Source organism: Equus asinus, chromosome 25 (assembly GCF_041296235.1).
Source record: "Equus asinus isolate D_3611 breed Donkey chromosome 25, EquAss-T2T_v2, whole genome shotgun sequence".
Taxonomy (NCBI): Eukaryota; Metazoa; Chordata; class Mammalia; order Perissodactyla; family Equidae; genus Equus; species Equus asinus.
This window is the reverse complement of record NC_091814.1, coordinates 56172040-56184515: the sequence shown is the minus strand read 5'-3', so window position 1 is coordinate 56184515 and position 12476 is coordinate 56172040. Positions and strand designations below refer to the sequence as shown.

At 56.8% G+C, this 12476-nt stretch overlaps 1 protein-coding gene and 1 long non-coding RNA gene across 26 annotated transcripts in view; one reads left to right on the top strand and one right to left on the bottom strand.

Annotated features, from left to right (window-relative positions):
* Positions 1-10751, top strand: part of NFASC (neurofascin) — a 174101-nt gene extending 163350 nt beyond the window's left edge. For 20 of the 25 annotated variants that reach the window (XM_070497914.1, XM_070497900.1, XM_070497912.1 and 17 more), the window contains 2 exons: positions 1090-1159; positions 4584-4951. In XM_070497914.1, coding sequence (XP_070354015.1) covers positions 1090-1159; positions 4584-4815 — 302 coding nt within the window. In that variant the 3' untranslated portion in view covers positions 4816-4951. Of the gene's footprint in view, positions 1-1089; positions 1160-4583 lie in introns of all 25 variants that reach the window. The other 5 variants (XM_070497921.1, XM_070497913.1, XM_070497920.1 and 2 more) reach the window with 1 other exon arrangement.
* On the bottom strand, positions 3979-5812 carry LOC139042081 (uncharacterized). Its single transcript, XR_011498304.1, has 3 exons — positions 5548-5812; positions 5128-5233; positions 3979-4712 (listed from the first exon to the last, which is right to left on the bottom strand). It is a non-coding gene; the product is annotated as an uncharacterized lncRNA (long non-coding RNA).
* Positions 10752-12476: the final 1725 nt, after the last annotated feature.

The window sequence follows — 12476 nt, the reverse complement described above, 5'->3', positions numbered from 1 at the left end:
TCACTTTGTTGTGTTGTGTGGGACCCTTCTTCTTTTGTGAGAGAGAAAGCCAGAGTTAGGGAGAAGGGTGGCCTTATTGAGTACGCCATCTTCCAGCTGGAACTGGAACACCAAGGAACTCATCAAAGAAACTCTGAGCCTTCCTTGTCCCTTTAGACGGTGTCCCATTCCAGAAAGTTCTTCTTACAGTAACCTCCTTCCCTCCGGCTCCAGGTCAGCCCCTAGTCCATTGGAAAGGTGAGTGAACCGGAGCCGCAAGGCCCCACCGCCAGTAGTCGCTCCCGTCTGAATATTGCTAATTAGTTGCGGGACATGTTCTTCACCTTTCAAGGCCTCAGTTTCCCTCGCCTAAAATGGGGGTGACTTCCTGCCTTGTACCTCAGAAAGGATACGTAAGGAGTCACTCTTGGAAGTGTCTGTGGTATAAAGGCTCTGTGCTGCGTGTAAGGACACTAGAAGGCAAGGGGATCTCTCCCAGAAGGACACTGCAGCCGGCACAGAAGGAAGGTCACAGCACAGGACAGGCCTTGGGTGGGTGTTTACAGTCAGAGGAGGTGTGGGGAAAGGCTGCCACACAGACACGAGTGGGCACAGGTACAAGAGCGCCTTCCACTCCACAGGTGTCGGCAGTGTCCTTTCTGCCCAGGGCTGGGAGTTGGGCCGGGCTCTGCCAGGAGCTCAGAAGAAACACACAGTTCCCCACCCTCAAGGAAAGAACTGGCATTGTTACAGGCATAAGAAACAGGCACAAATAATTAGAATACAGAGCAGAATAGGAAAGATGCCAAGGGAAGGACCACAGCCATGGGGTGTTTGGGGAAGACCTCATGGAGACGGGCTGGGGAACCAGGTGGGAGGAGATTTTAGTCACCAACAGAGAAGTAAGGAAACCCCAGAGATGATGAGGTAGGAGCAATGTGGCAGCTGATTAAATGTGGGAAGCAAGAACAAGAGAGGCATCGATGGTGCCTTACTGGAAGGGAGGGTCACTGAACCCAAAGGCGGTGTCCTATGGCTGTGCATCAGGGCCCCACAGGGCACAGGCATCCTTAGTCATCAAGTCTGTGTCTGCTTCTCTTCTTGATCAAGTGCGAGAGAAAAAGGACGTTCCCCTTGGCCCTGAAGACCCCAAAGAAGAGGATGGCTCCTTTGACTACAGGTGCGTGACCTCTGCGGCTCCTGCTTGCACCCAGCGCCTGTCAGGTGGGCTGTCCTCCCCGCCCTGAGGCGGCCCCTCCCCTCAGAGCAGCTGGCTGGGCTGAGAGGCCACTGCATGGCTGTCCTTCCCCGCCGGGTGTCACCTCTGCCTCTATGACAGCGCCTGCTTGTCCCGATTGTGCCCAACAAGGCTGCCTGCCACCCCCCCAGGAGGGACCCCACCTGACACACTCACACCCATTCGATGTATAGTACTTCATTCACTCAACTGCATGGCTCAGGGTTATTGAGCTCCTCATATGTCTGTTTCCATCTTTCCACTCTGAAAGCGAGCCCTGGGTCCCCATGCTGTGAGATGAGCTCAGCTCTCAGCTTCCTCTCACCCTAACCCTGAAGATAATGACCGGGGGGAGGCCATGCTCTCTTAGAGGCTTGGCTAGGTGAGGGGTGAAGGGCAGTGGTGTTGGGGAGGTGTGTGTTCTGGGCCTTTTCTCATGAACTTGAATGATTTCTCTGGCCTCCAGCCTACAGTAGGCCTTAGAGAGGCCTCTGCCTAGTGCCTACCCCAAATGAGAGGACAGAAGCCCAGACCAGGAAGTGACCTGCCCAAGACTCCCCGACTCACCACCCAGTGAGCTGGTGGCGGAGCTGGAGAGGCCAGCAGCCCGACTCCAGCTCCTGTCGTTGTCCTATACCCATGATCCCTCCCCGATCTGGGCAGCCCTTTGTATCTGGTTAACAAAGTTGTAATCTGTCCATTTTGATGGCAAGTGTGTTTGAGTTAAGGAATGATGCAGGGTGGGTCATGGATGTCTCCCCAGACCAAGTGGGGTGGGAGGAAAGGCTCTGACCAGGGCCCCCTTCTCCAGCCCCACCCAGTTACTGTCTGGGGCAAGTCACCCCTGTTCTCCCCTGGCCCCTCCTTATCTTCTCCTGTTCCTCCACCACTGTGCCCATCAGGAGCTTGGCAAGCAGGCTCAGATCAATGGGCGGCAGAGCCACGGCCCACGCAGCAGCCCGTCTGGCGGCTTATGGACCACGTCTATCCATCCAGTCCCCACACCCCCAGGAGGCTCTCCAAAAGGGCAAGCACGAGAGGCCCCTGCCCTGACTGTCCTCAGCACTGCCTGGGAGCCCAGCTTCCCCGTGGGCTGACAGCTATTCCCTGGCCATCAGTTCCAAAGGCCCTGGGGCTTCCTCTCCCCCAGACCCTCAGTGCAGCCACAGAGGAGGGTGAGGACCTCCTCAAATAGAGGGCCAGCCAAGCTGCGCGATGAGAAGCTGCTTCCTTGGGCACCTCTCCTTCCCAAACACCAAAGCTATGGGGCAAAAACACCTGCCTCCCCCCACCCTACTTGTGCCCCACTGACGGAGGCTGGGTGTGCACAAACGCACACACCACACACGCACATGCACACACCCCCTCGGCTCGGGCTCCGGGGCTGGCAGTCTGTGGCGTCCATGCTAGAGCCCCCACTTGATGAGTCCAAGAGACCGAAACTGGGAACGGGCTGAAATTCACACGTCAGAGGAAGCCCCAGGTCTCTAGCCGGGACAGGCTGAGGGGCGAGGAGGAGCGGCCCGCCTGGCTCCGCTCTGGGGCCTGCCTGCTGGGGCCCTCTCTGGACTTCCTCTGCTTCTCTCTCCCTTTCTGTCCACTTATTCCTCAAAGGTCTCTTGGAAGGTAGGCTGACAGGTGGCTAGACCAGGGCCCCCAGTCATTCTAGTTTCTTTCAAGCTTCCCTTAGGAAAGGTCTGTTCTTTCCAGACCCAGATAGTCTTTCCCGAAAAAACCTGACACGCTCAAGGCCCTTCCCCCTGCTTCCACCCCGCTGGGGCGTCCCTGCCCAGTGGTTGCATTTAGCTTAGGTGCCTGGAATTCCCGAGAGTCACACAGACGCAGTCCTTGTGTTCCTGCAGGTGGGGTGGAGGGCCCTGGGGAGGGAGTGCCTGTGGAGAAGTCTAGCAGGTGTGGCGAGGAGCCTGGTAATGAGAATCTGGTGGTTCCCAAAGGTGAGTCCCACTCCCTGGAAATTCAGTGCAAGCTCAGAGGCCCACTTCCTCCTCTCGGGCCGCCTCTCCCGCAGTAGAGAGCACAGTGGGCCACTAATGCGCACGGCGCAGGGGGAGTGGGCTCGTAGCTGTCCATCTTCCAGCGCCCAGCGCCTCCTGCTCTGGCGCTCGGCCCTCCCCTCACAGCTGTCTTTGCCCAGCACCGCTGTTAGAAGTGAGAAGGCACTGCCCACTCTAGTAGCAACTCAGCTGGTTGGTTTCCTTGGTTTCCGCACACCCAGGAAGTGGCCTGGGGACAGGAGAAGGGAATGTGTCTGCTCAGACCGCCTGGCACCACTGTGGTCTCGCCTGTGAGGACCCAGATTCCCAGTTCCTGCTGCTGGTCCGCCTGCCTCCTGCCTGGGAGCTCACCTCCCCTCTGAAGTGCAGCCAGCAGCATCTGGCGCCGCCTCTGAGCCTAAAGGGCAGAGAGTTTTCCAGCCAGGGGAGGGATGGGGTACCTGGGCAGCTGCCAGCCCAGGTGAGCGTCTCACTTCCTAGGGGCGTATCCGGCATCCCAGGAGAAGACACCACTTTAACTACCAGCCTCACAGCTCTCCTCCCGCAGAAGGGGCTTGAGGGCAGGGCCAGGGGCCTCAGCAGGCTGCCGGGCAGGATCCTCTGAGCCCCGTAGTCTTTGTCTCCAGGGGCTGGCCTCACATGCTTGTCTGCATGCCCCCCTCCTCCCACCCTCTTTCGCTTGCTGGGCCCGAAGCAACAGCATCTGTTTGTAGATAAACCCGAGAGCTGAGAGAAGCAACACCAAGACAGAGCAGGGCAGAGGTTTCTTTCTTTGAGGCCCAGGCGGTTGCTTTTTGTCAAGGGCAGAGCCTTTCCAGACGGTCACAGATTATGGAGTCAGAGCTAGTTCAGTCCCTCTTGATGAAGACACTGAAAGGAAAGGGCTTTCCCAGGGCCGCAGAACCACACAGGGACACGCTTGGGACTAGAACAACAGCTCCTTGATGCCCCATCCTTGGCTCTTCCCATCCCACCTGGTCTCACAAGCAGTTGGCTCTGCCTCACCATCGGGCAGCCACCCTCTGCCTGCTCCCACCACCGAGGGTGGCCCAGCCTCAGGGCGAGGATCCCAGGCCAGGAGTCCAGAAGCGTGGGCACCCCCGTCCCAGCCCTGCCCCAACTTGCCACCTCACTGTGGAGAAGACGCTTGTCTTCTCTGGGTGTCAGATTCCCTTCTATAGGACTGGCTGGACAGGGGAGGGCGAGGGAGGGCTGAGCCGCATGGTCTCTGAGGTCCTGTCCTCTGAGCTGTGCAGCACGGGTGCTTGGCAAGAGGCCAGCAGCCCTGTCCCATCTGGCTTTGGGTGCACTGGGCTGGGCCAGGCCCTGATTCTCTGTCTTTCTCTGGCCAGTGATGAGGACAACAAGCCCCTGCAGGGCAGCCAGACATCCCTGGATGGCACCATCAAGCAGCAGGAGAGTGACGACAGCCTGGTGGACTACGGCGAGGGCGGCGAGGGGCAGTTCAATGAGGACGGCTCCTTTATCGGCCAGTACACAGTCAAAAAGGACAAGGAGGAGACAGAGGGCAATGAAAGCTCAGAGGCCACGTCACCCGTCAACGCCATCTATTCTCTGGCCTAGCGGAGCCCCCCCAGGGCACAGCCACCACTTTGCAAGTGAGAGGAGGGGAGAGGGGGAGATGAAGACACTGCAAAGCCACCACCATCTTCTGGGACGGGGGTTCAACATGGGGGTCTGCCAAGCTGTGAGGACCAGTGACCACCCAGCCAACCACAAGCCCCCTCCCAATGACCCCCCACACCCCGGGTTCCACCTGTTGGGGGAGCTGGAGCCCTGGCCGTGCTCAGCTGAGGGAGCCGGGCCCCTTGCTCAGCCTCGCAGGCACCTGAGCATCACCCCCACCGCCTGGCCCTGACCCTGGCACACACTCACCGGTCTCTGTTGCTTACGGGGCTTTTCATTGTCTTTATTTCTGCTCTGTGCATTTTCCCGTCCAGACCCAACGTCTCCATTTTCTTTTCCTTTTGAAGAAATGTCCCTGGAAAAAGCAAGAATAGGTGGATTCTCCCCCAGGAAACTGCAAAGACAGGCAAAAAGGACTGACCCGTAAGGAACGCATAGAGAAGCTGTAGGACGCCACCGCCTCCAGGCCGGCGTGTTTCTGAAGGATGCCTTTCTCGCCGTATGCCTCCCCTCGCCCCCACCCCTCCACCTCGGCCTTGGTAGTTGCTGAGCTGGGCTTGGCTCCTTTCTGGAAAATGACAGTATTTAGTCAGGGAGAGAGTGGGCAGCCGCCTTGCCTCGCTCTGGTTCGGCCAGGCGCTGGGCTCACCTCTCGCTCCTTGCTCTTACCCTGCCGCTTCCTCCAGAGCGTCCAGGACAAGAAGCGCAGATCTGAAGGAGAGCTGGAGGAGCAGGAGTGGCCGCTGTTGAAAAGGACCTCAACTCCAGTGACCGTGTACCTCAAGCAGAAGAAAATCAGGCGTCTGGTCCCTGGGGAGCTGTGCTCACCTTCAGAGAGAAAAGAAGAGCAGGATTTGGACTTCCTTCCTCCACAGTGAAACCCAGGATGTAGGAGAGAGGGCCACACCCCCGGGCAGGGGCTGTGCTGCTGCCCTCAAGGCGCAGGGAACCCTGGGAGACACAAGCTTTGCCCGTGTGTTTGGGGGTGTAAAGCACTGCTCCCCGTTTCCTCTCTAGCAGATATCATCTCCTCGGTCGATTCTGTATGACGTTGAAATTTATGTGGTGTGTGGATGAGGCCCTGCTGCCCCTGGGACTGACCAGCGTGTCCTTTCCTTAGGGTATTTGCATATCCCGAGACCCTGAGGGGGCACAGCGTTGACAGTGCTGTGACACCTGGCCCGGAGGAGGCAGTGATCTCCGTATGCCTTATGCAGCTCTCATCTGTCCCTGCAGTTCCAGGTTCCCCACCCCTCCCTGCAAGCCTTGAAGCCTCCAGCCACGTGTCTCAAGGAGAACGGGGCAGCCTATGCAAGCGCCACAGCAGAACCCGAAGCAGCCACTCAACACCCACCCTGCATCCCGTTGCCCCAGATTGGAGACCCTCACAGACCTGCAGTTCTCAGAGAGCTGTCATCCTCCCCACCTAATCAATTGTTGAAACCAAAGGTATCCAGCCTCCGAGAGGGATCTCCAGCCTCAGAGTGACACTGTAGCTATTGCTGCAGCTGGAGTCGGTTTCAGGAGGGCGAAGGTGACACCCAGTAATGGACCACCTGCCACGGGCACAGCCTCTGAGCTGAGGCTCCAGCTGCTTGCCAGGGGGCCTAGGCAGGAACAGGGCTATGTCCTTCAGAGGCTTTCTAAAGCATCGTTTGCCACATGTTTAAGCCACAAAGGTATTAGCAGTGCTTGCATCACTCGATAATGAGCCAGGTGAAGGTCAAGCCCATAGACACATGCTCTGTGAGCAGGTAGGAAATCGGAGCCCAGAGCTCAGCCAATCATGTTGTTCTAAGCTGAGAGCGAGTAACTGTCCTTTGGCCCAAGCCACGTCCAGGTTTGCTGCCTGGAATCCCGAGAGGCAACTCTTGCATGATGAAAGGGGGCAGGCTAACAAGCAGGGGGCTGGGGAGTGAGCTCAGGGTCCCCTTCCCTGGCTTTCCTCGACACCTGCCCGGATACAGCTGGGCGTTCCTGCGGCCCAGGCCCAGGTCTCTAAAGGGAATGTCAGGGAAGTGTGCCTGTGAGCTGAATTAACGGCCCAGCCTTTCTAGAAAACACTCTGGATCTGAGCATAGAAGTCAGTTTCTCAGGCCCTCGTTCCATACTGCACCATACCTGCTAGGAAACTCAGTGCACCGAAAACAGGCTCTTAGTGCAGGAGGGTGTCACCGTGCCCCTGCCCCTGCCTCTAGAAGGTCTGCTGCACCGCCGGTGACTGGGGACGGGCCTCTGCTAGCCTAGAGTCTTGGGGAGAGGTGATTCCTCAGCCTGGATTTGCTCCCCGATTGCGTCCTGCCAGGCTCTGTGCCAGCCTCCTTCATGTAGGAAGACAGTGCCGTCAGCCCTGTCATGAGGCTGTCGTGCCGAGAGCTGACCTCACTACCACATGCTCACCATCCTCCTGGCAGGCCGGAGAAACCTGGGCTTGAAGAACAAAGTTCTCCCCAAGCAAAGATGGCGGATGCTTAGAGAGGTTGCAGGGTTAGGGAGGCAGCCCTTCTAGCAAGAGGGAAGTCCATTTTCCAGGGGGCCCACGCCAGAGTCCACCCAGCTCAGAAGGAAAGGGGTATCGTCCAGCACCCCCTGCCAACTGGGGCTCTCACGCAACCACCCCGAAACATACTAACAACGATGCCAGAAGAGGGCGACACCATTGGTGCCTCAGCCTGTCTGGCTGCGGGGGAGAAGTGTCGGTCATCTCACGGTGACTCTGGAAATTCCATTGCCTGTGCTGCGCTCCCACCCACTGTGCTCAGTCGTTAGAGCTGTGGCATCCATGCTCTCATTTGTCCATCCGTTGCTTAGACGCTCGTGGACATCCAGTCTGAGCCAGACTCTGAGCCGAGGGTACCAAGGTGAATAATGAGGTGTGGCCCCTCCCCTCACAACGCTGACAGTCCTGGAACTGTCTTGGGACACAGTGGGCACTGGCTGGGAGCGCCTGAGTACCTAAGCCGACAAGGCTCCAGGCTTGAAGGGAGACGCTTTGGAGGGAGGACTTGGTCCGCAAGGCTGGCAGTCCAAACCTGCCGCAACAGTCCTGCTTCCTGAGCCTCTTTGCTCTGCCCCTTCGGCAAGTTGCTTAACTTACGTGAGTTTCGGTGCCTCGTCTCCACTCCTCTCCCCACAGAGGGGCCTGGGCCCACCTGCAGGAGCAGGGAGGCCTGTGTCTGGGAGTACACCACTGCAGGGCCAGGGGACAGCCTGAGTTATGGTGCATACGACATGTCTCCTTACCTTGCTTTTGAGGAGATGATTGAGCTTAAGCTAACGGGAAAACCAGAGCTCCCTTGTCTGTGGCCTTTGTCCCAAGAGGCTGGAGGCATCTGGCCCGCCCCCTTCCTGGCAAGTCCCAAGCTCTGGAGAAGAGGCCGCCTTTCCGAGAGCAGCCAGTGCCCATATTGCTGCCCCTGCAGGGGGCATCTGCGAGCTGGGCCCACATAGTGCTTTCCTAGTTAAGTTGCCTTAGAAAAGGGGTGGAAATAGATCCGAGGATATCTGTGGGTTTTCCAGCTGAGGGACTGCCTCCCTGCCCACACGCAGCACCCACGCCTGGGCACTCCCACACACGCACACACAGCAGACCAAGGCCCTCCTGCAGGGCGGCACGGTCAGGGGGAGCAATACAGATTATGACATTGTCTTGGAGAGGGTGAGTCCACACCCAGGCCCACTTGAGGTGGGATACAGAGGGCTGTGTACGTGCAGTGTCCATCTCGAGGCAGGGGAAAGAGGCGGTCCAGGCTGGGCCCCATCTGGGTAATTCCTGTAGGCAGAACCGAGAGAGAGTCTGATCCAAAGGAGAGGGACCCTTCCCCAGGAACATCACGGGCAGCAGCTCTTTGAGGCTCCTGGAGCCGTGTGCGGGTCGGAGCCAAGTCCCAGAGCGTGGCAGGCAGCCTGTGTGCTGGCAGTGGGGGTTAACCGCTTTTGCCTCAGCCTTTAGAAGGTGGCGCATTAACCCAGGAGAGGCGAGGCTCCTGGGCGTGAGGCGGGGCTGGTGTTGGGGTCGCCTCTCCCAAGGAGGATGGCAGATTCCTGGGATGCTGGCCAGGAGGCTCCCCCTCTGGACGCCTTGTCACCTCTCGGGCAGGTCCTGCCAAACACACGGTTAGGTCCCAGAAGGACGTCACCTGCCGGTCCTGGCTGAGCTTTGCATGGTAGCTTAGGAGGAGCAGGTAGGAGTCCCTGATTTTAAAAAATCAGAGGACTTAACTGAATGAAACAAAGAGCTTGAAATGTCAGGAGGAGGCACAGTGGCCTGGGCAGCACCCTCCCTTCCCTTGAACCAGGCAGGGCCACCCCCTGGGAACCAACCTTGTGGCTGTCCCCAGCCTGCCAGCCCCAGCCAGGGCAGCACCCTTTCCTCCCCTCCCCTATGGAGAACGGGCCTTCCTGAGACAGGTCCAGAGCAGGATAAGAGCGGAAGGAGGACGGCCATCCAGGGAAGCCACGAGACCCCACCAGTGTCTCAAGCCAAAACCAGCGCTCCTCTATCAGTATGTTAGCGTTAGGTGGATGTTCCGTAGTGATAGGATGGAAAGGAAATAGATACAAAGGCGTCCGGTTTAGGACAGTTCAGATTTCAGCATGCGAAGGAATCAATGACTTGTAAAGACAAGGATACTAACCCAAGGAGTGAAGGGACTTGCCCCCTAGTCACACAGCTGGTGAGTCCAGGTGAGGGTAGGGCTTGAACCCGGGCCTTCTGACTCCTTGTCCAGTGTTCCCCCATCTGACCGCAGCTGCCTCCCTGGAAACACAGGAGGTGTTTCCTGCCGGTGCACCCTCTCATGCCTCTGTAGCACTTCTCCCACAGCCCCCGTGTTCCTCCCCAAAGGAAAGACACAAAGGATTTTTCTGAGTCCAACACCAGTCAGTCTCTGCCAGCCTGTGGTGGACCTGGCTGCGCGGTCAAGGGCAGACCCAGGCCAGGAGAAGAGTGACGAGCTGATGGGTGTCTGTCACTGTGAAGCCTGGACTATTCCCTGGAGTGGTCTCCGCTTCCTAACATGTTGGGCCCGCCACACGCTGTCCCTCGGAGATGAGGGCGTGGAGAGCCCTCAGTCCACCCCGCCCTTGGCCGCAGGGTGCTGAGGGCAGCAGGGCCCGTGGGAATTGCCACTCTGGGAATTGCTGGGCTGGAGTTCAGCACATGTAAAGACTTCAGTGAAGCAATAAACACAAAAATCTGGGAGAAGAAAACCAGAAATTTGTGCACGACTCTGTTTCTTTTTCGAAAACGATGCAGATCAGATGACCCTGCCCTGCTCTTTTTTCTGACTCCCAGATTCGATGTCCTCAGTCAGTGTTGTCCCTCTGCCCGGCTCCTGGCTCTCTGCCAACTTCTTCACACTCCTTCGCTGAGCACCAGTTGCCTGTGACGTGGCTGCCCTCTGTCCTGGTCCCACCCCCAACCCTTGCTGAGCCCCAGGGACCTCTTGCCCTGCCCCCCACACACACATTTTCCAATTTGTTCCTTTCAGTGGGGCAATTTTTCCCCGATGTCTCCATCCCTTCCCGCACACCCACACTGAGTTGGTCTGACCTTTCTCCATTGGTTCCGTATTTAACTCGCACGGCAGAGTTGTTTTAACCCCTCTCACACTGTGTTCTTTCCTCCCTGCGAGCTGTTTTGCATTAACCAGTGTTGTCAGCGACAGTTGTGTTTCTGAGGGTGTTGCGCACGACCTTCAGCACGGACGACTGGGCCGTGGAGGGCCATCTAATACATGGACTTATAAACTGACTGCATGAGCAATGAAAAGGCCAAATTATTCAGAGTTTTTTTTTGAATCACTGTAAAAAAAACTGATTTCTTTTGTATAGAGAACACTAAACGTATAATAAAAGTTGTTCAAAATGGACTCTGGCCATGTGATTTGTTCATTTTCCCTAGTTAATGGGAGGTAGAGGGGATTAATGTCAGGAGATTAATGGCAGAACTGAATCAAGGGGTTTTTCATGGCACCTGACAGCATTCACCTACGGAATTCTGTGACATCACCCCCATCTTGAAGTCGGTCTTATTCTAGAAAACTCTTTGGCAGAATTTGTTTTAAACGTAGAGCGACTGGTATAGGAATGTGCACAGCTGTGGAGACACCCAGATTAAACGTCCCTGTGCAAGTGCCATGGCGGGGGATGCTGGGAGCAGGAGAGAGCCGCGCAGCGACACTGTGTCCAAGCGGCTCCTGTCCCTGCACCCAGCCCGGATGTGGGAGGACTCCAGCATGTGCCCCGCGTTGTGCCTGGTGCAAGAGAGACACTTAATATTGTCGAAAGAATGAATAAACCTGCTTACAACAAACCCAAAACCCCTCTCAGTAGACTCGCAGGAATCTCAGTCAACAAGCAGAGAGAGAAGGGAAAGATACAGAGGGCTGTGCTGGTTGACCGGCAACACTCAACCCCCGCCAGCCTCCTCTTCACGCTTTGGCCTGGAGTTGTGCTAATTCTCATTGAGAGGTGGTCCAAGAGCCTCTCCCAGGCGGGATGAATGGCAGGGGACCGCCCAGAACTTGTAGCCCCGTCCCTTTCCTCAGGGTGGCGTCAGGGCTAGGAGGGGCGGGCTGGGAGGTGGCTCTGCTCTCACAGAAGGATAACGGATGGTTTGCAGGCAGTAATGGGAAATAAGGGTGAACGATTCCCTGCAAATGCAGACCCAACTTTTGTGGACCCAGAACCAGCCCACCTCTGTTCACCTCCCTTCAGAGTCCTCAGAACAAATCGTTGATCTGAGGGGTTATGACTTCATCAGGTTAAAATGAGACCTTGTTTCCGGGTCTGCTCCTCCTGAACTGTGGGGTGACGCATTGGGTATGTCACCCCATGTCTCTAAGGCACCCTGTTCACTCCTCAGAACATGAGAAAGACCTATTCTCATCACTCTCGAGTTCACAGGCTGTCTCTGAGATTTGCCCCTCATGTCCATTTGCACTGTCCCCCCGTTAGTCCAAGCCCTTGTCCTGAACTCGGTGTCCTTGCTTCCTGTGTCACTGGTACACTCCCCCTTGAAACTGCAGCCAAAGGATCTTCTACGATACAAACCAGATCATGCGACTCCTTTGCTTGAAACAATCGAGTTTGCTACCATACCTTCAGTTTGCTACCACAGGATAAAATCTAAACTGTGGCCTGTTAGACCTTCCATGATCTGACCCTTACCTCTGCAGGCTTATTTTTCACCACTCCTCACATATACCCTAAATTCTAGCCCTTCCAAGCTATTTTCAGCTCCCCCGACATGCAATGATTCTCACGCTCCTCAGCTTTGGCAAGTCAGTTCAACTCAAAAGCACCTATTAATACGCTGCTCTGTGCCAATGAATGACGTGAGGTAAGTAGGAGAGTGTTCCAGTCCTCGGGGAGCTCAGACTGTCATGGGAGACAGTCAAGTAAGCAGCAGCAATGTTATAGCATCTGGGGCAAAGGGCTCGATAAACGTGGCTTCAGTAAATGAATCACGGCCCAAAGATGGCTCTGCTTGGAACATCCGCCTCTCGACCTTCCACACCTGCCCTCTGCCGGATAATTGGTCATCACTGGAGTTGATGCTCACAGCCAGGCCTTGCCACACTGTCAGGTGCTTT